This window comes from Theropithecus gelada, chromosome 20 (assembly GCF_003255815.1).
Source record: "Theropithecus gelada isolate Dixy chromosome 20, Tgel_1.0, whole genome shotgun sequence".
In the NCBI taxonomy this organism is placed as follows: Eukaryota; Metazoa; Chordata; class Mammalia; order Primates; family Cercopithecidae; genus Theropithecus; species Theropithecus gelada.
Genome location: NC_037688.1, coordinates 57,074,117 through 57,096,324, shown reverse-complemented (window position 1 = coordinate 57,096,324; position 22,208 = coordinate 57,074,117). Strand labels below are relative to the sequence as shown.

Genomic DNA, 22,208 nt, shown 5'->3' with positions numbered 1-22,208 from the left:
TAGGGACGATCATAATCATTACAATAGCTACAATCTTAGTATTTTTAAAGCACAGTACCTAGAATCCACTAATCTATGAACTGATCTTGAGCAAGCCTGTTTTCTACTCAGACCCCAAGCTCAGTATGAACATAACTTTCCATGCCTCTGTGCAATGCTGCAAAAGGCCTGCATACTTGGAGTCCATAGGAGTGTGCTCAAAACACAAAGTCCCAGTGACCCTGCACCACTCGACATCAAAGCAAACGTGGCAGGAGTGTGTCCTCTGGCCACTTGCCTTCTCACTGTGGATGTAGCACTTGCTCGTGGGTAATTGTGGATCTGACTTTCCAAAAGTACAAGTATGTGGCCACTTTAATCACTGAGCTTCAGTTTCGCTCTCTGTAAAATAGGGAGAACTAATAATCCTAGCTGCAGGGATTAAATGGTGGATGCAAACAGCTTTGTACGAAGTTGTTATCTGTGCAGAGGAAAAAGCGGGTGTCACTGGCATGGAAGGAAGCAGAGGATACAGCCCAGCCTTTCTCTGTCTTGTCCATCCCCTGGTCTTTTCAACGCGAGTGGGGCGGGGCCACGGCATCGATCACTCGGCACTCCTCTAGGCACTGCGTCGTGATCAGACGAGCGGTGAGCGATCGATACTCCTATGCTAGCCTCTGACTCCTGCGGGGAGACAGCCGCGTCGTCGGACCAAATGCAACGAGTAGTCGCCAGCCCAAAGGCGACTCGACACCGTCCCAACTGAAGAGAGGTTAGTCTGAGCAACTCGAGAGCGGAGTGAGCTCCAGTTCCTCAGAAGTGGAGAGGCCGGGTTCAGAGGCATAGACCGCGCAGGCGTCATGTGAAGCAGCCAAGCCCGGCCCCGCGCGTGCGCCTTGGAAAGCCCGAGGCTTGCTCGAGTCGGCGCATGCGCTCTGAGCCGGCCTGCGCTGCTGGAGCGAGGGAAAGGCTCTGCGCATGCGTAGTGCTCGTCTTCTGGCAGTGGTTTGGCGCATGCGTGAGGGCAGGCCCTTAAGGCAGGCTGCTGTGCGCTTTCGCGGTTCTAGGCGTCTAGTCGGTATAGCCCTAGTGCGCCTGCGCAGATTGTATCCTCTGGTGTATGTGTGTCCGCTGGTTTTGGGCAATCAGCCGCTGCCTCTGGGCTGCAAGGCCGGCTGGGAACGATTCAGCCGTCAGGTCCCAGATAAGAGCCGCGAGAAATGTAGCCCCGGGAAAGGCGCTGAGGAGGAAAGGGGGTCTGAGGCCTCGGGGGGCTCAAGGCTAATGCGGGGTACGTGGGACCCTGTGGGGCCTGGGTGTGTGGCTGCCCTAAGGAAAGGTGCTTGTAGCTCGGTAAGACTTAATGATGGGCATCGGTGCGTTTCCCAGCAACGGTAAGAATCGCCGTGCTCGGGAGGACACGGGAGCAAGCCCGGGGTCAGGAGGTGCGCGGGCGTTGGGGCCACACGGATGACCCAAACACAAGACTGTGTGCCCCTTAGTGAGCCAAAGGGATCCTTGTGCCATTAATAAAGCTCTCTGGAAAATGTTCCAAACTTCTCTGGGAAGTTTTACAAAGCTCTTGTTTTTGCACAAGTTTTGTGGAATACTGCCATAATAACATTGAAGAGATTAGAGAACTGGATTGCCTGTTCCAAGAAAGCCCGATGTAGGCTGACCTGTCCTGGAAGCCCCCTTTGGGAGGCTTTCTCATGACCAGCATGGTGCCCACCCTGAGACCCTCTGCAAATCACAGTGAGGCTCTCGGAGAGGCCGTTCCGCCCAGCCACCTTAAAGAATACTCAGGGAGGTGCTTTAGAGGGGTTGATGTTTAAAAGTAATTTAAGGCTGGGCGCGGTGGCTCATGCCTGTAATCCCAACCCTTTGGGAGGCCGAGACAGGCCGGTCACTTCAGGTCAGGAGTTCACGAGACCAGCCTAGCCAACATGGCGCAACCCCGTCTCCACTAAAAATACAAAAATTAGCTGAGTGTGGTGGTGCACACCTGTAATCCCAGCTACTCGGGCGGCCGAGGCAGGAGAATTGCTTGAACTGCTTGAACCTAGGAAGCAGAGGTTGCAGTGAGCCGAGATTGGGGTTGCATTCCAGCCTGGGTGAGAGGAGACTCTGTCTCAAAAAAAATAAAAATAATTTGAAAGAATCCTGGGATGGCAGGGCAGTGGTTTCCAAGAGGGATATATCCCGTAACCTACCAGGAACCCACTTTGCTAGTGTGCACAGTGAATTCTGTCTGGATGGTGAATTTATAAAGTCCAGGCCCGAGTCTTCAGACTGTTATATACAGGCTATATGTGGCTCCTTTTTGTTTAATACGACCAACAAGAAGCCTTTTATAAGATTCATATTCTGACCTTCTTTGCAAGATCATTTCATACACCAGCAGACAAGACTTTAAGGAGCATTTAGGGGCTGAATCAAGTCCACTCAAAAGCTGTTTTGTGCAACCCACGCTTGATCTTCCCCCTGAAAGCTGTTCCAGGTGATGAGGCCAGTTCACAAAGCCAGGACATAAGACCACTCAAGTTGTTTCTATACCTGATCCCCCAGCCCCCTGCCAAAAAAAAGCCTTCCCTGGGCCAGGCATGCTGGCTCACGCCTGTAATCTGAACTTTGGGAGGCTGAGCCAGGCAGATCACCTGAGGTCAGGAGTTCAAGACCAGCCTGGGCAACATGGTGAAATCCCATCGCTACTAAAAATAGAAAAATTAGCTGGGTGTGGTGGCAGGCGCCTGTAATCCCAGCTACTCAGGAGGCTGAGGCAGGAGAATCACTTGAACTCGGGAGGCAGAGGTTGCAGTGAGCCGGGATGGCACCATTGCACTCCAGCCTAGGTGACAGAGTGAGACTCTGTCTTTTTAAAAAAAAAAAAAAAAAAAAATGCCTTCTCCAATCAACAAGAGGTCTTTGAAGGCCAATACCTGTTGAGTTCTGGGAGACTGACTTGTAAAGTGAAGATATGAGGCCACTCAGGCTTTTTCATATGGCTCACATTTGGGTTACGGTAGGTGTCAGTTTGCCTGGAATAACACCAGTTTTTTACTGATGCAGACATAAATGTTAATAGCATCTTGGTTTGGATGACCCACGTACACCTGGCCACTAGAAGGCTATCTGTACACCTCCCAATAAACCCTTTTACGTGGAGCTCTTGAAGGCCAGTGTGTGGCACCACTCTCAAAGACTGCTTCACACATCTTTTTTCTTCTTGCAGATAACTGGCAAGTCACACATCTTATTCTCGACTCTCCCTTCTTTGGAAGCCTGTTTGTTTAGCCTTTTGTGTGTGTGTTCTTTTTTTTTTTTTTTTTTTTTTTTTGGGAGGGATAGAGTCTTGCTCTGTCACCCAGGCTGGAGTGCAGTGGCTAGATCTCGGCTCACCCCAACCTCTGCCTCCCAGGTTGAAGTAATTCTCCTACCTCAGCCTCCCGAGTAGCTGGGATTACAGGCGTGCACCACCATGCCGGCTAATTTTTGTATTTTTAGTAGAGATGGGGTTTCACCATGTTGGCCAGGCTGGTCTGGAGCTCCTGACCTCAGGTGATCCACCCCCCTCGGCCTCCCAAAGTGCTAGGATGACAGGCGTGAGTCACTGCACCTGGCCTTAATATAAGACTTTGTAAACAGCAATTCAGTAAGGAGTTCTGGGAAGCCAATCAATAAAGGCAGGCCATAAGGCTACTCTGGCTGGTCCTTTCCTCCAGAAAATTGCTTGATACAACAAGAAGCCTTTTTATCAGACCAGTATGTAGGGAATGTCGGAAAACTGATGAGCCTGAACCTGAGGCCATTCAGAAAGGCAGTGACCTGAGGCCTGCACCTGACCTTCCCAGGAGGCCCATCTCAAGTAGTTGGTGGTGTGAGGGCTGCTTCCCACAGCCCATGAGGCCAGCGACCCTGGAAGATTGTTTTACACAGCTAACAAGAGAGTGTTTCCCCAGCCAGACCAAGACTCCTTCTGTAAGGCCTTTTTGCACGGCTAACGGGAGCCAATGTGTCTGCTCCCTGCGGGGGTAGATGGACACAACAAACAACACTTTCCTGTCACTGTGAAGAAACCAGATCGATTTGTAAAACTAAGACAAAATCTGACTTCACTGGGTCCTCAGACAAGCCCCCATCTATAGAAAGGCCAGTTTTTAAAACAAGTTACAAGGGCCGGGCATGGTGGCTCACACCTGTAATCCCAGCACTTTGGGAGGCTGAGGTGGGCGGGTCACTTGTGGTCAGGAGTTCGAGACCAGCCTGGCCAACATGGCAAAACCCCGTCTCTACTAAAAATACAAAAATTAGCCAGGCATGGTGGCAGTCGTGTCTGTGGTCCCAGCTACTCAGAGGCTGAGGCAGGAGAATCACTTGAACCTGGGAGGCAGTGATTGCAGTGAGCTGAGATCGCATCACTGCACTCCAGACTGGGTGACAGAGCAAGACTCCGTCTCAAAAAACCGTTTTGGAAAACTGTTTCCTGTACCAGGAGGTGGCTGTTTGATATGGCAACTACATAAAAGGCCAAATTATGAGAGGTTTGGGGAAGTCTATGCAACCAGGCAGCAGACTCATACAGCCAGAATGTCACTTCACCATGCTGCCAACATAAGGCCTTGTACGAAGCTATAGTTTTGTTTTATTTTTTGAAACAGGGTCTCACTCGGTCGCCCAGACAGGAGTGCAGAGGCACAAACACGGTTCACTTGTAGCCTTACACTCCTGAGCTCAAGCAATCTTCCTGCTTCAGTCTCCGGAGTAGCTGGGGCTACAGGTGTGTGCCACCACAGCCAGCTAACTACTTTTTTAATTTTTTTAGAGACAAGGTCTCGAATTCTTGGGCTCAGGCAGTCCTTCTGTTTCAGATTCCCAAGTAGCTGGGATTATAGGTGCCCCGCTGGAGGGTAGTGTATAATACCAATCTTGAGGCCTTTGGGGAGGCCAGCAATCTGAAAAGTCATTTTGAAAACAAACTCATATAGCCATCCTGAACCTCTGTCTCTGGAAGACCATTATATTTTGTCAACATAAGTATCTCTGAAGGCCTTTTGATAAGGCCATTCATGGAAGAACTCTGCATTAAAGAATAACAATAAGGCTATTTCATGCGGCCAAGAGGAGATTGTTTTGTACAGCCAACTCGCAGTATTAGGAAGCCATCTTTCCCAGGACAAGGCCGGGTCCATTGGCCTTCAACATGAGGTCTCCAAGGCCAAGTTGCAAAGTAGCAGATAGGCTGCCTTAGGAGGCAGTTTATGAAGACCAAATGTGAGGCCACCCTGGGAGGCCAGGTGACAAAGCAGCACACGGGGCCACTGGGCAAACCTGGCTACAAAGCCACACACGTGAGGCCACCTTGAGAAGCTGGCTTTGTAAGGCTGATAGGCGCCCTGTGAGGGGCCATTTTATAAGGTCACTCTGAAACACCAGTTTATAAAGCCCGTAGTCTGCATTGCAGGGAACAGGTTTATAGCCCATTTGAAACCCTCTGGGAGGCCGTTTTCTAAGGTCGTCAAGAGAGAAGTTTACAAAGCTGGTACGTAGAGCCCCAGTGGAAGCCAGTTTTATAGTAAGGCAATAAATGGTCTCCTGGGAGGCCTTTCCACCGGCCTTTATGAGAAGCCAGGATATGAGGCCCCTGAGGTCTTTTGGATGCTCAAGATGAGACTTCTCCATGTTGCTCTATAAGATTCATAGAAGACACACGGGATGAGGCCAGGGATGGGCCCATGTGGTGTCTTGTGCTGGCCTAGTGGATAAGTCCAGGCTGGAAATTGGACTGTGAAACTCTCCAAGAAGGCTGTGAATGAGGCCAGCACAAGCATTTTAGGAGGTTAGAGATAGAACCCACCCTGGCAGGCTGGGGCTCTCTGAGGCCTACCACACCCTGAGCTTGCTAGGAAGAATGTTCATTGTGAACCAAGGACGGAAATGAACTCATTGTGAGCTCAGCCCTGTGGATACAAAGTCCAAAGAGCTCACCCTTGGGGGCGATGAGTGTTCTGGGCAGACACTGCCACTTACTCTGTAGTTTTGGACAAATTGCTAAACCTCTGAAATCTCAGTTTATTCATCTGTAAAACTCCCATCGTAGGACTGCAAGGGACATGTTAATATATGTCAAGCATGCAGCGTTGACATGGCACACAGGAGAGGGTGCTGAGATCCACCGGAATTTAAGCCCTGCTTCTGCACAAATGATTGACCGTCGGCCTCGGGGCAAGTCACTTCATTTTTGTTTTTTAAAATTTGAGACAGGATCTTGCTCAATCACCCAGGCTGGTGTCATGATCTCGGCTTACTGCAACCTTTGCCTCCAGGCTTAAGTGATCCTGCCACCTTCAGCCTCCCGAGTACCTGGGACCACAGGCATATACCGCCATGCCCAGCTAATTTTTGTATTTTTTGTAGAGACGGGGTCTTGTCATGTTGGCCAGGCTGGTCTTGAACTCCTGAGCTCAAGCGATCCAATTGTCTTGGCCTCCCAAAGTGCTGGGATTACAGGCATGAGCCACCATACCAGCGTCCTCGAATACTTTTCAAAGTCTGGCACTCCCGAGTGCCTGCCACTCAGGCTCTGCTTTTAGGCTCTGGGGAAACGTAGAGGAATGAGCTACATTCTTGCCCTGGTGGGGCTGGCAGTGCAGTGTTGGATAGAAACACATGTAAGCCTGTGTTTTCATACATCCTGACAAGTGCTGTAAGAGAAGCTCAAGGGCTGCAGGAACACAGCACACTGCTGGAGAATCTTGGTAGGCCTCACATAGGGGTATTTAAGATGGGCCTTAAAGGTTGAGTAGGAGTTTGCCAGGCAGCAGAGGGGTATGGGAGGCCTTGCAGACAAGGACAATACACGTTCCTTTCTGAACATTTATCCAGTGCTCACTGAGTACCAGGTGTTGCAACAGGCCCTGAAGATACAGCGGTGACCCCAGACAGATGGGGGCCCTCCCCTCCAGAGCTTCTGCCCAGCAGAGAAAACCACTGTTGAAAAATCCTCGCAGATGAGACGCGGGAAACTGCGGGAACCCACAGGGGATCAGGTCTGTCCTGGTGTCTGACTCTTGCTTCTCTCCACCTCCGCAGGCACGTGTCTGACTGAGCCGGCAGTGACCTGATGGCTGGAGACCCCCACTGCCCCGCAGAACCCCTGGCCAGAGAAGGCACTCTTTGGGAGGCCCTCAGGGCACTCCTGCCGCACACTAAAGAAGACCTGAAGTTGGACCTCGGGGAGAAGGTGGAGAGGAGCATGGTGACGTTGTTGCAGCGAGCCACTGAGCTCTTCTACGAGGGCAGGAGGGACGAGTGTCTGCAGACCAGCGAGGTGATCCTGGACTACTCCTGGGAGAAGCTCAACACGGGCACGTGGCGGGACGTAGACAAAGACTGGCGCCGGGTCTACGCCATCGGCTGCCTCCTGAAAGCCCTGTGTCTGTGCCAGGCACCTGCGGATGCCACCACTGTGGCCACAGCCCTGCGGGTCTGTGACATGGGCCTGCTGATGGGGACGGCCATCCTGGGGGACATCCTCCTTAAAGTCGCCGCCATCCTCCAGACACAGCTCCCTGGAAAGAGGCCTGCCCACGGCTCCACCCCGGAGCAGCCCTGCACAAAGGTATGTGGGAGCGATTGCCGCAAGCACACTAGCCATCCAGCAATGCTGTTCTTCTAGAAATTCCGAGTCATCTCTCCCCCGGGGTGAGGACTCGTGGCCTGCAACCCCTCTGATGGAAAATAGCATCTCCACTGATTCTGAAGTTCTGTTTGTTTTTCGAAGTAGGCTCCCGTTCTGTTGCCCAGGCTGGAGTGCAGTAGTGCGATCTCGGCTCACTGCAGCCTCCACTTCTTGGGCTCAAGCAATCCTTCTGCCTCAGCCTTGTTAGTAGCTGGAACTATGGCGGCATGGCAGCACACCCAGCTAATTGTTTTAGTTTTTTATTTATTTTTCATTTTTTGCAGAGATAGGGTCTCATTATGTTTCTCAGGTTAATCTGGAACTCCTGGCCTAAAGCGATCCCCCTGCCGTGGCCCCCCGAAGCACTGAGATTACAGGTGTGAGCCACTGTGCTCAGCCCTCATTGATTTTTGAAATGGAACAGCTCCATTCATTTTCTCAAAAAAAAAAAGAAAGCTTTTTCCTTTTTTTTTTCCTTTTTCTTTTTTTTTTGCAAAGGCAGTGCCCTTTCAGCAGAGAGGCAACAGAGAAGCTTCGTGGCTCCTGAGAATAGCTTACAGTAATTGTCTGGGTGAGAGCTGCAGCCAGCGGCAGCCCGTTTCAGCTTCTTCTTGGTGGGCTTGCTGAAGTCTCACCCAGGCGAGGCGATATCTCCGGCTGCTCCTGTCTCTCTGGTCCTGGATTTGGATGAGATACTACAACTAGCTGATGTCTGTTTTGGGGATCAATCTCTCCCACCTCTTGGGTCTATATGCCTGTTCCAAAGAGCACCCCCAGGAACAGAGCACGGTTTACTCTGAAGGCTTCAGGTCCTGGTGCCCACACACAGGCCTCACTTACAACACCCCCAAGCAAGTCACTTAACCTCCTTTGAGCCTCGGTTTCCTTGTCTGTAGAGTGGCCGATAACTGACCCACAGAAAGAAATGACTAAGACTGTACTAGACACTCAGTAGTGGAATTATGGGATGTTTCTGACATTTTTCTAAATGCTATGTTTTCAGAATTTCCTACAATGCGTATTATTATTATTATTGTTATTATTTTTGAGACAGAGTCTCACTCTGTTGCCCAGGCTCAGCTCACTGCAACCTCCGCCTCCCAGGTTCAAGCGATTCTCCTGTCTCAGTCACCTAAGTAGCTGGGATTATAGGCGCCCACCACCATACCTGACACTTTTTGTATTTTTAATAGAGACAGGGTTTCACCGTGTTGGCTAGGCTTGTCTGGACCTCAGGTGATCCACCCACCTCAGCCTCCTAAAGTGCTGGGATTGCAGGGATGAGCCACAAATTATTTTTATGTAAGAAAAATGGAAGTGATTGACACTAAACACACATGCATGTAACCAAAATAAAAGAAAATCCAATAAAGGGAGAGGAAACATTTTCAACAAATATGTCAGATAATGAATATCTCTATTATGTAAGGAATGGTACAAATCAATAGGGAAAAATTCTTGAGCCCCAGGAGGTAGAAGTCCAGGAACCTGAACAGACTGTTCACAAGAAGGAAATAGATCTGTTAAACAAATGTGCAGGAAAATGTTCAGCCTCACCTCTGGTTAAAAAAATGAGAGAGAGAGATGCAAATAGCAAAACAGCATGTCATCTTTGGCTCTTAAGTTAGCAAACAAGGCTTCATATGATACCCGGTGTTGCCAAGGGCACCATGTGGCCAAGGGCATGGTGTGTGGGTTACTCTTTTATTTTGTTTCTTTTTTTTGTAGACAGGGTCTTGCCCAGTCACCCAAGCTGGAGTGCAGTGGCACAATCATAGCCCTCTGCAGGCCAGGCGTGGTGGCTCACGCCTATAATCTCAGCACTTTGGGAGGCCGAGGCTGGCAGATCACCTGAGGTCAGGAGTTCGAGACCAGCCTGGCCAACATGGTGAAACCTCATCTCTACTAAAAATACAAAAATTTGCCAGGTGTTCTGGCACACGCCTGTAATCCCAGCTACTCTGGAGGCTGAGGCAGGAGAATTGCTTGAACCCCTGAGCGGAGGTCGTAGTGAGCCGAGATCGTGCCACTGCACTCCAGCCTGGGCAACAGAGCAAGACTCGGTCTCAAAAAAAAAAAAAAAAAAAATAGCTCACTGCAGCCTTGACCTCCTAGGCTTAGGTGATTTCTCCCACCTCAGCTTCCTGAATGGCTGGGACTACAGGCGTGCACCACCATGCCCGGCTTTTTAAATTTTTTCTAGAGATAGAGGTTTCTCTGTGTTGCCCAGGCTGGTTTCAAACTCCCGGGCTCAAGCAGTCCTCCCACCTTGGTCTCCCAAAGTGCTGGGATTACAGGTATGAGCCACTGTGGCTGGCCATTTCCAGCAGGTTCACACCTGTGGACACTGAGGCTCTCAAGCAGCAAGTCACTTACTCAGGTCACCCAGTTGGGAGATGGTTAAGTAAATGATAGTGCAGCCACTCCTAAGAAACTGCAAGGACTGGGTGGCCACGTGGAAACTGCCTTTGATAAATGATTGGAGGGGAGAGGCAGGGCTGCTGCTTCATCGTTGCTGTTACCCCCAGTGGGTCAGAGATATTGTGTGTGTGTGTGTGTGTGTGTGTGTGTGTGTGTGTGTGTGTGTTTAAGATGGGAAACGAACATGCAGGAATGAGAAGACCTTAAGATGATGAAGTTGGAGATAGTAAGTTTTCCTTTATTGCAGAATTTCTGTGAAAGTAGTTTATAATGAAACAAACATTTTTAATGAAATGGTTAAGAAGAAAACCACCTTGATCTCATGAGGAGCAAATAGTAATAGTAGCACTAATAATAGCAAATGTTGTCTATTGTTGTCACTGGTACTCTTGACAGCTGAGCTCTCCTACCCCCGACACAGGTTCCTGGTGGAATGCCTCAAATGTCGACTTCCTGAGGTGCTTGCTAATTTGTTCTGTTTTGATTTTAAACAGAAAGCAAAGACGGACTATGGTTCGATTCCAGATGTGAACTTAGAAAGAACAGTCCCCCGGCTGCACCGTCCGTCCCTCCAGCATTTCAGGGAGCAGTTTTTGGTTCCAGGGAGGCCCGTGATCCTGAAAGGCGTGGCTGACCACTGGCCGTGCATGCAGAAGTGGAGGTGGGTGGTCACTGAGGGAGGTCAGGTCCCTCTTCCCATTTTAGCGTTCCCCGGGGCTCCCTGAATTCCTCCCCTGACCATCCCCAGAGGAATGCAGCCTTGTAGATGCTTCACTAGCAGCCCTTGACTGATTGCCAAGGGGTTAAAAAAGAATGAAAAGGAAGGTGCTCTGAATTTATGCCGCAGGTGATGGGATTCTTACCTTCTACCTTCCTCGCCCTAAGCGGTTTTTTAATGAGTCCCTAAGTGGCAGTCCTAGGATGTGTCTGTTAAGCAATTTTTGCAGGATCCCAGCAATTTCAGCCCATCTCAGGGCCCTGAGGCTAAGCACCGAAATAACCCAAGAGACAGCCCCTCTCTCTCTGAGGGATTCTGTGGTCTCTTGTGTTTGTTTCTAGTCCTTTGTCAGATTCATGATGGAGAGATCAGATCAGGCAGCGGGAGCGTGGCTGTCACGCGGAGGCTCTGCCTGAGTTTGGAAATAAGGAGGCATCTCTCCAGGAAGGTAGATGGAGTCGGCCTGTTCTGTGGTTTAGCGGAGCGAATGGTACCCGCTGAGACATGTAGAGGACTTCCCATTGCAGGAGCTCTCCTCACAGCAAGCCTTCAATGAAGCATTTTACTGTGTACCTGGCGCTAGGACAGGTGTTGTCATCACCCCCATTCTGTAAATGGGGATCAAGGACTCAGAGAGGTTCAGTAACCTCCACAGATCCCCTGGCCTGTACCTGATGAGGCCTGGAATCAGTCCCAGGCTAGAGGGCAGAGCCCAGGGGACTTCCCTTCAGCACCCGCCGCGCTGCCCACTATTTGTTCAAAGGCTTCTCAGCTGAGTGACAAAATGAGCAAAGAAAGAAGTGAGGAGGCCGCTGGCAAGCAGGGAACCAGAGCAGCCCAGCCACCCTTACTGGCCCTATCTGCAAAGCTCTGCAGCACTGCGTAGGAGCTGCACAGCCTTGAGCAGGCCCCGCCTCTCCGTGCCTGTTTCCTCATCAGTGAAGCTGGGGATGACAGTCCTCATCTCTGCACATGAGATTTTCCGAGGATGAAAGGGGACCACATGCAAAGCACACTTAGTACTATGCCCAAAAAATATTAGCAGTGATGACGCCAATGTGTGTCTTTCTGCTAGTTTGGAGTATATCCAAGGGATCGCTGGCTGCCGAACCGTCCCGGTGGAAGTTGGTTCGAGGTACACAGACGAGGAATGGTCCCAGACACTCATGACGGTCAACGAGTTCATCAGCAAATACATCGTGAATGAGGTACATCATGGGGACTGCTTTCCCCTAATACTTGGAAGGGAGAGAGCGTAGAACATTTAGGCAAATAACCCTCCGTGTGTTGCCGTGGGAGGTTTTGGAGGAGCCAGTCCCTAAGTCTGTGGTCAGAGGGATGACCACAGCGAGGAAGGCACGCTGCTCGGCCAGCAGACCAGACATGTCAGGTCCTTGTTAATGGGCAGGGGAGTATAATTCAGTGGGTTCCAAAAGTTGGACAGCTAAGTCAAGAGTATGTGTATTTAAAATTATAATAGCGGCCAGGCGTGGTGGCTCACCCCTGTAATCCCAGCACTTTGGGAGGCTGAGGCAGGCGGATCACTTGAGCGCAGGAGTTCAAGACCAGCCTGGGAAACATAGTGAAACCCTGTCTCTGTAAAAAATATAAAAATCAGCTGGGCGTAGTGGTGCGTGCCTGTAATCCCAGCTACTCAAGAGGCTGAGGTGGGGCAAATTGCTTGAGCCTGGGAGGCGGAGGTTACAGTGAGTCAAGATCAGGTCACTGCATTCCAGCTTGGACAACAGAACCAGGCCCTGTCAAAATTAGGACAGGACAGGATAGGACAGCTTATTTTTCCCAAATGTTAATCACTTATACTTTCACCGGCAATTAACACAAGTGTCCGTTTTCTTACATCTTTGCCTGCACTGTTTGTTGCCATTTTATGAAAATGCTTGCCAATCAGATGGGAGATCAGTGCTTCACAAACTGGGTACCCCAGTGCTGGAGAGGTTCTTTGAAGCTGCCCCAGGGCCTCTAAGGGTTGGAGAGGACCACTCAGGATGGAGTGGAAGGGTGGCGGGGCTGGGGCTGGGCCAGCTGGACAGCAGCAGCAGGAGGGCATCTGTCACGACTAACTGGGCTTTCTGTGTCGCCTCTGGTTTTCCCTGGTGGATTAGCCGAGGGACGTCGGCTACCTTGCTCAGCACCAGCTCTTTGACCAGGTAAGTCTGAGGCCACACTCCTCTGTCCCTCACCTTCTCACCTTCCCCTCTCCTCCCCTCCTGGGCTCAGTGCGGCTGGAGTAGTGGGTGTGAGTAGGAGGGAGGCAGCAGGTGAGGCTGGGAAGTCGACAAGACGTGGGTGACAAGGAGCCATTTTCCTAAAGTGACAGGAAACACGGGGGGTCGCCAGTGCTCCGAGGATTGCAGGAGCCGCTGTTCAGAGATGAAGGGAGCAGCTGTCGGACCGGGTGGCTGACTGGGCTGTTGCTGTGGTGCAAGGAGAGGTGATGCTGGCAGGTGGAGCAGTTCAAGATAGGTGTGAACCGCCGGACCCAGGACATGGGTGGATGTGTGGGGGTGGGAGGGAAGATCAGGGAAGACGCCCAGATTCAGGACCCCAAAACACTAAATAGATGGAGCTGGGGTGCCCAGGAGGGACCTGGCTGTGGTGTCTGCCCGGAGTGCCCAGGGAGGCAGCACTTGGCAGGATTCAAGAATAGGGCCAGGCGCATGGGGTCAGGGCCACAGCCAGGGGTGGGCTGGGGTCGCACCTCTGCAGCCTTTGCAGTGGGGCCCTGGGATGCTGCTCAGCTGCTGTATCTACTGCTGAGGCCAGGGCTGCCTGACTCTATCTTGATGGGGCACCCAAGGACAGTAGGTTCTGTGCCAGGAGCCTTCAGGCTGACATTAAAGGAGGCTGGCAGTTTCTCTTCCCCAAGCCTCCCTATTAGGACTTGTGCATGCTGCCTCCTGTCCATGTCACTTGCTCAGTGAGGGAAAGGGGGATTCTAATTGATCGGGTCCCTACTGTGTGATCCCGAGACCCGCCTTTCCCCCGACCCCAGTCATCCTGGGGGCATGGCCTCAGTGTGGGCCGGGGACCCTGGAAGCCACACTTTACCTTGGCTCCCTGTCCTGGAACAGCTGTTTCATACTTTGTAGAACAGGAGGAGGTATATTTAGGAGTAGAAGGTCAAGTTCACAGTGACTTTCAAGATGAACCAGGACTTGAAAGACGTTTCGGGTAACGGAGGGCCGCCTGGGTGTTTACCTTGGTCCCAGAGCTGAGAGTCCACCATGCTGTGAGAGGACCCTGGAGAAGTCCCAGCAGCCCATGCCCAGGTGTTGTCATGCCGTGTGGCAAGGACAGTGTTCTAGAACCTTCTCTACCTAAAGGATGCTCAGGGGCTCCTACCAAATTCTTGTCCCAGAACCTCTTACTGACTTTTCTCCCAGGGACCCCGTGTTCTAGAAGATTTTGGCCATCAGTTTAAGCCTGCCTCAATTATCAGTCCCATCTCAGGAGTGCTGATTCCCTTGGGGTCTGTGCATCCTTGGCCAGTGATTCCGATGACATGATCTGGTCAGCCAATCACCTTTCAGATATCCTGATGATGTCATCAGGGACCAATCATAGTTTCTGCTCGGATTCCACAGGGCCAGTTCTGGTCAGAAGCAGCAGTGTTGGGTGTCACCTTTGGGAGGAACCCCCAGCAGCCCTGGGAGGGACCTCAGCTTGCGAACTTGTACTTCAGTCCTAAGCAGCAGGCGCGGCTGCATTTCTGCACAGCTGATTTGAGACAGGCTCTTAAAGGTCTGAATAGCAGTGTCTGGGACCAAGCTCCCTGCGGGGAGAACATTCCAGCTTTTCCCGGTACACACTGGTTTCTGAGCCAGCAGCCTGAAGTTACCGTCACTGCTCCTGAAGGAATGGTAGTGTCCACCTGCAGGTGCCTTCAGGCTGGGGAGCAGTGACTCTAAAAAGACCTGTGTCCCCTGGTAACCCTGTTTTCATGCCTCTCAAGCTTGAAAAATGTCGCCGGGTCCAACCAGGGTCCTGTGAAGAACCCCTGGGATCTTGGTGGCCTGGGGGGTGTGGGCTGGTGGCCTGCTCTGGTGAGTTCAACCCCAGAGGTAACTGAGGTGCCTGTTAAGGGTCTGGACAGGAAGTGGACTTAAAGTGGTGTGTTTTCACTCTGAGACCCTAGCTTTGTCTAAAGGAGGCCAGGGCCGTGTGCAGTGGCTTACACCTGTAGTCCCAGCACTTTGGGAGGCCAAGCAGGACTAGCCTGGACAACATAGCAAGACCCCATCTCTACAAAAATAAAATTAGCCGGGCACAGTGGCATGCTTCTGTGATCCCAGCAACTCGGGAGGCTGAGGCAGGAGGATCACTTAAACCCTGCAGGTTGAGGCTACAGTGAGCTGTGATGGCACCACTGCACTCCAGACTGGGTGACAGAACAAGACTGTCTTTGAAAAAAAAAAATTACAATAAATAAAGGAGGCCAGGCCACTGCAGCCCTGCCCCACCATGAACATCCGAGATCGCCTGACGTGTGGCATATGACTCTGTCGGAGGCCATGGGGAGCCACCCCACCCTTACTGCATCATATAAAGCTCAGAGCACAGACCCAGGCCCACACCTGTCTTTCTCATCAGGCAGTTTCAATGCCCAGTCTGTTGCTGCCAGGTATGGCAACAGATCCTCTGTGCCCACCCTGGCTTTTAAGACTAGGAAGGCGAGGGCTGGGTGCGGTGGCTTACGCCTGTAATCCCAGCACTTTGGGAGGCCGAGGTGGGTGGATCACTTAAGTCTAGGAGTTTGAGACCAGCCTATGCAACATGGCGAAACCGTCTCTACAAAAGTAAAAATAAAAAAAAAAAAATTAGCCAGGCGTGGTGCATGCTTGTAGTCCCAGCTACTAGGGAGGCTGAGGTGGGAGGATCACTTGAGCCCAGGAGGCAGAGGCTGCAGTGAGCTGAGATCACACCACAGCACTCCAGCCTGAGAAACAGCCACACCCTGTCTCAAACACACACACACACACACACAATGGATATAGGTGTGTGTCTCTGATTCTTCGTTGGCCTCTGGGCTGTGGTGTCCCCGGCCGGATCCCCACCTCTCATGTCTGCTCTGCCACCCACAGATCCCGGAGTTGAAGCAGGACATCAGCATCCCCGACTACTGCAGCCTGGGCGATGGGGAGGAGGAGGAGATCACCATCAATGCCTGGTTTGGTCCCCAGGGAACCATCTCCCCCCTACATCAGGATCCCCAGCAGAACTTCCTAGTCCAGGTTGGAGCTGCTGCTGGAATAGTGGCCTCCTATCTCCTCCTGGCCCAGGCACCTGGCCGGCCACATTCTCTGCCTTTGAACACTGGGCTCTTAAAAAGAAACAAGAAGCACTGAAGGGGATGAGGACAAAAATAGAAAACAAACCCACAAACAGCGCCAGGCCCGGCAAGGCCTCTGCAGTCGGCTTCTGGAAGCCTCTGCAGTCAGCTTCTGGAAGCAGCGGCTGTCCTCCTGCGTGGGCCCCTCCCAAGATCCCTCACAGGGGAGCCCTCGGGAGAGGGAGCGAGTGCTGGCGCAGGTGCCTGGTGCCTCTGCCCCTCCCTCGCCTGCCACTCATCCGATCCAGACCAGCTTCTTCCAAACAGGAGGCAGCAGGTCGGGGGAGGAGTTTTCTCAGTCACTGGGAGGTTTTTTCCTGAGACCCAGGCAGAGGAGCAGATGGGTTTGCTACAAGGGGAGGCACCTCTGTCTACTGCTGTAAGACCACCTTGGTTTTCACAGGCAAAGAGAGGTTAGTAAAGGAGAACATTTTCCTACCCCGGCAGACCAGTCCAGAGAGGCGGCTCAGGAGTGGGCTAAGAGCCGGGCTTCGGGAGCCAGCCTGCCTGGCGCGGACAGCAGCCCTGCCACACCTCAGCTCTGTGAGCTTGGGCAGCTCATTTAATCTCTCTGTGCCTCAGTTTCCTCACCTGGAAAATGGGAGTGAAGATAAACCACCTCAGAGAAGATTAAATCAGTTAACACACGTAAAGCACTTAAGTGGTGCCTGGCACAGACAAGTGCCTAATAATGGTGGGCTCCAAAATGTATTTGGAAGAAAAACATACCTTTAGGCCAAGTTTGGTGGTTCACACCTATAATCCCAGCACTTTGGGAGGCTGAGTCAGGAGGATCACTTGAGGCCAGGAGTTCAAGACCAGCCTGGGTAACGTAGTGAAACCCAATCTCTACCAAAAATAAAAATACAAAAATCAGCTGGGTGTGGTGGGGCACACCTGTAGTCCCAACTACTGGGGAGGCTGGGGCAGGAGGATCTCTGGAGGGAGGAGGTCAAGACTGCAGTGAGCCATGATCACACCATGGCACTCCAGCCTGGATGACTGAGACCCAGTCTCTAAAAATTAAAACAGCAAGAAAAACATACACGTGGAACGGTAAGCATGTGTGGAGGGGAAGGGCAGGCTGGGCCCAGGGAGCAGCATGCAGAAGGGGACAGAGGCCAGGGTGGGCGTGGGGCAGCAGCGGAGTCAGGCCACCAGCTGACGGTCAGGGTCTCTCTTCCCAGGTGATGGGGAGGAAGTACATCCGGCTGTATTCCCCACAGGAGTCGGGGGCTCTGTACCCTCATGACACACACCTTCTCCATAACACGAGCCAGGTGGGCACTGGGGGTCCGGGGTGACGTTGCAGGTTCTCCCCACTGCCCCGGAGATGATGACGTCCTTTGCTTTCTTCAGGTCGACGTGGAGAATCCTGACCTCGAGAAGTTCCCCGAGTTTGCCAAGGCCCCATTCCTGTCCTGCATCCTGTCTCCTGGAGAGATCCTGTTCATACCCGTGAAATACTGGCATTACGTGCGGGCTCTGGATTTGAGCTTCTCGGTCAGCTTCTGGTGGTCGTAGCCAGGCTAGGAGCTGAAAGGGCCGGACATGCAGACAGCACTCATCTGTTCACTGATTTCCTGCTCTGTGCCCCACCTGGTGCTGGGTCCTGGAATCTAGAGAGACAAGCAGGACTGAACCTGTGTCCTGAAGAGCCTTCACTGCCCAGTGGCAGCCCTGGGGGGCTGAGCTTCAGCGCTGGACGGGCACAGAGCGGGGGCTGCCCAGGAAGGAGCACACTCCAGGCCGGGGGTGCATGACAGAGGAAGGTGGGGAGAGCCCAGAAGGACCCTGCGGGCAGACAGCCTGCTTGGGGACTCCGGCATCAGAAAGCCTAACGTGTTTGGGAAATGAGTGGGTCACACGGGCAGGGGTGAAACGTGGGCTCTGAGGTTGGCTACTCGACTCAGACCCGGCCGCGCTGCGTACCTGCTGCGTGACTTGGCCAGGATCCCCTGCTTCGTTGTGCCCACGTGGAAAAGAGGGCAAGGCCAGTCCTCACTGCAGAGGGCCGAGGAGGCAGTGCCGAGCCCCTGCTGCTGCATGAACCTTAGCCGCTGCCACTGATCCCAATTACTCTGATCCTTCTGCCCTTCCTTCCCGTAACTGGGCCTGCTGGACGCCACAGCCTGAATACTGGAGAGAGCTGGGCATTGCCCAGGTCACAGGAGAGAGTCCATAGAGGCCTGCTCAGGAGCCCAGACCCCTGCTGGGCAGTGGGAGCTTTCTGTCATCCTCGTGGCTAAAGGATAACCTACCTGCCTGCAGTGAAGTGCAAAGGTCTTGCTGGATGACTTTGCACCCGCACTCATCCAGGAGCAGGCTCCCAAGTGAAGAAACCACTGAACCATCACCAGCCCCTGGAAGCCTCCCGCTAGCCACCTTCTAGTCACCATCCCCCAGAAGTAATGACTCTCAAACCGGTGGAAGGTTTGAGGCCGGGGGGACACCCAGGCTCCGTGCTTTCTGTAGTTGTGTCTTGTGTGCACGCAGGTTTGTTTTATGTTTTGGCCATTAAGACTTTCCCCAGCCCTCTGTGTTTTGTTTTTTAAACTAAATAGAGATGGGATCTTGCTATGTTGCCCAGGCTGGTATTGAACTCCTGGGCTTAAGCGATCCTCTCACCTTGGCCTACCAAAGTGCCGGGGTTACAGGTATGAGCCACCATGCCAGCCTTGGCTTCTTTCTTCCCCCCTTCCAAGACAGGCCTGGGGAAAAGAGCCCCGGGGGTTCAGCTGCCATCCTGCCAGCACCTTGACCACTGGCTCAGCTGCTTGGCTTCTAGCTAAAAATCAAGCCGCCTCTGGTTGGCCAGGGGGTAGCTACCCTGGGGTAACTAGAAGGGGGATGGGAAGGTGGCCACGGGCAGCTGGGACTCTAGTTCCTGATGCCCTCTGTACCCAGGCCAAGGAATTTGACCTTTATTGGGTAGGTCCTGGGGTTCTCGGCCTTTGAGCAGACACCAGCAGCATCTGCATTCTCAAAAGCTGGCTGTTGGCAGGGAGAGGCCGTGGTACTTACTCATCCTGGGAGTGGGCTGCTGAGGGGCCGTGGGTGTGCCAGGGAGTGAGACACACAGCAGCTATCTGGAAGTGGAGTCCACTTGGCTCCGTGGGCAGCTGCTTGCAAGGACATTGTTTATTCCCTGCCATTGTTAATAGTCAATTACCTAATCTTTCATAGGAAGAATTTACACCAGATGTCAACACCCCTGAAAGTAGGGAGGCATAAAACAGGGACGCCCCATGACTAGGTTCACCATTAGTGAGGAGCGGTGGCTCCCGGCCCGCATGTGTAACTCACAGCGGAAGGACAGGCGGGTTGTGGCCTCAGCTCCCAGTGGCCCAGCCGCTCCATCCGCTCCATCCGCTCCAGCTGGCAGGCCCCATGGCCCATCTGTAGCGTAGTGTGACAGACAGCTGGGCATGGGAGGCCATGTTCATTAACGTATGGTATCCTGGCCAGGAGGCTTCCAGCAAATGTCCCTTGTCAGATGAGGAACGGGAAAAGGGGAAATGGCCCTGCCCTGTGGGTGAGGTTCCAGCGTTCCTAGGAATCCCAGTCTGAGGGTGACTTCAGCCCTCTGAGGAAGGTGGACTCTGAAGCCAGCTTGGAAGCCAAGCGCCGAACAGTTGGTCACAGACCAAGGAGAGGCACGTGCACGAGCCCCTGCCTGAGATGTGGCCACAGCAGTCAGGACACTGATACTGCCATCACAGACACAGGACACAGCTAGCAGGCCTGTCACTGACCAGATGAGGCCCCTGCCCTCATGGTATTTTAACATAATGGCGTCAGGCTGGGGTGCGGGGGGGGTGCAATAAGGACATGGGAATACAAGAAGACAGTGTCACGCCATGATTAGTGCCATGAAAGCAACAGAGCAGGGTGACAGGGTGGAAAATGGCAGCCAGGGATGGACTGGTGGGGCCAGTTTTTTGATAGTTGACATTTGAAGAGCAAGAGTTTGACTAGGAATCCAGAATTGGCCATGAGACTTGAGGCCCAGCTCGTGACAGCAGGTACAGCAGCCCTGAGACAGGAAAGCCCCAGTCTGGGGACAGGGGAGGTAGGAGTCAGGGCGGCTGGGGCAGAGAGGGGGGATGGTAGGAAGGGGGATATCAAGGCCATGGGGCCTGGGGGACCAGCAGGGGAAGGCACTGGGGGGCTCAGCCTGGGAGGGACAGGTCTGCAGCTGCTGTGCAGACAAGGGCCTACAAGGGGACCCTGGGAAGCAGGCCAGTCTGTAATTCCTGAGTGATAAGGTCGGGGCACCGGCGGGGGAGCGTGGCAGTGAAAGAGAAGGCTGGCGGGGTAATAAAGGCTTTGAATGCCAGGCCAGTGTCTGGAACTCCTCACGAGGGTTTTGGGTGAGTGCCAGTGTGTTGTGGGATGTTCACATCAGTGTCATCATGGAGGTGCTGGAGGCAGGAGAGACGAGCACCAGGGGGGCCGGTGTCCCCAGTGGTGAAGTGCCCAGAGGCTTCCGGAGTCCCCAGCCAGGACTGACTCGAGCACAGAGAATGAACGACCAGAACCACGGGACAACTGGGTCAGTCATGAGCTGCCCTGGCCCCTCCTGAAGGTGGTATTTGCTGGTTGGCTTTTTGCCTCCTGGCGTCCATCTTCCCTTCTTCCAGAACGGCACACTGATTGCACTCTGGAGAATGATCTCTGCCCCAGGGACGCGGTCCTGGAAGGTCTGTACAGCTCCTCCCTGGACTGGCATCTTGAGGGCACGTCGGGAGGAGCGTAGACAGGCTGGAGCTGACCCCCTGTGGCAGCAGCACCCACTGTCACAGAATTGTCTTGACATCCATGACCCTTATTCCAAGGTCTGCCATTCTAGACTGGTCTTGCCTTCCTGTCCTTTCTGCAAGCCACCTCATACGTTTCCAAAAAACCCCTGTTCTGGTGAGGCCAGCTGGGGCTGGCACTGGCTGAACACACTGGGCTTACCAATGGGCGTGTCTGTGCCCACTGATGAAGGGCTGGGCTGGGTCCCCGGCTGCCTCACTGATGGGAAGGTGGGCTTGAGGGCTCAGGAGCCCAGACTTGGTTCTGGGAGGGTGAGCCTCCCACCAGCAGGGGTCATTGGTTCACTGAGCCTCGGATACCTGCTCTACCCTGGGTTTATGGAGGTGAACAAAGGGGGATGTTCCTGCCTGCAGCCGGGGAGGCGAGCCACCAATTCAGTGTCCAGGTTCACTCCCTGCTGCCTCTGAGGCTATTGAAGATGCAATCACACCTTCAATTTGCTTAGGGAAAGGTCCCTGCTCCCTCAGCGACGTGGCCTGAGAGGGACGGCCCCACCCCTGTCTTCGGGGTGGGTGTGATTTTCCAATGCCAGTCGGATCATCCTGTCCCCACCTCGCAGGTGTCCACATGGGAGCTATGGGCCATGAGGATGCTTGCAAGGGTGTGGGAGCCACCAAGTGAGAGCCGCCCTCTTCCTCCCGATCCCGGGCATGATGTGTGAGGCCCAGAGCGTGGCAGCTATTTTGCTACCATGAAGAAAGCTGGATTTCTGGGAAACCACCTCGTAGGCCCCAAGCATGCAGCCAGCCCAGTGAACGCGCAGTAGACACAGAAATATGGCTGTGTGGTGACCTCGCTGGAGCCCCTAGACCAGGCCTCTCAAGTCCCCTGTGGCCAAGTCCTTCCTTGTTTCAGCCAGTCTGAGTTGGCTTTTCTGTCATGACTGAAGCATCCTGACTGATGCTGGGGTTCAAGAGACGCATGAAGATGGGGACTTAACAAGTGTGAGGAGGGAGGAAGCGCAGGGAGCGAGGGGCTGACCAGTGCCAAAGGGCGACTGGGTGCTAGCCAGGAAACAAAGCCGGACACCAGAGGGGAGGGTGCGCAGGCCCAGGGCGCTCTGTGCAGAGGCTCCCGAGCTGACGAAGGAAGCACTGCACCCTGAGCAGTGGGTGGGGGAGGCGGTGACGGACGAGCAGGGGCCTCACCACGGGCCACAGCCCTGCTGCAGCAGTGGGGGCGTCCAGGGGTCTTCCACAGGGAGCATGGAGGCAGGGTGTGGGCCGGGGCTGGCGCTCAGC

The 22,208-nt window shown here is 53.3% G+C and overlaps 1 protein-coding gene across 2 annotated transcripts; it reads left to right on the top strand.

Moving 5' to 3' along the window:
• The first annotated feature begins 600 nt into the window (after nucleotides 1–600).
• KDM8 (lysine demethylase 8) lies at nucleotides 601–18,730 on the top strand. 2 transcript variants are annotated; one of them, XM_025370451.1, is made up of 8 exons: nucleotides 601–751; nucleotides 7,069–7,597; nucleotides 10,573–10,739; nucleotides 11,872–12,004; nucleotides 12,920–12,964; nucleotides 15,899–16,048; nucleotides 17,334–17,426; nucleotides 17,506–18,730. In XM_025370451.1, exons 2-8 carry the CDS (start codon nucleotides 7,100–7,102, stop codon nucleotides 17,668–17,670), a joined length of 1,251 nt encoding a protein of 416 aa, XP_025226236.1. In that variant the 5' UTR covers nucleotides 601–751; nucleotides 7,069–7,099; the 3' UTR covers nucleotides 17,671–18,730. The 2 variants fall into 2 exon arrangements, with proteins under 2 accessions (XP_025226236.1, XP_025226237.1); XM_025370452.1 differs by lacking the exon at nucleotides 601–751 and adding an exon at nucleotides 1,068–1,270.
• Nucleotides 18,731–22,208: the final 3,478 nt, after the last annotated feature.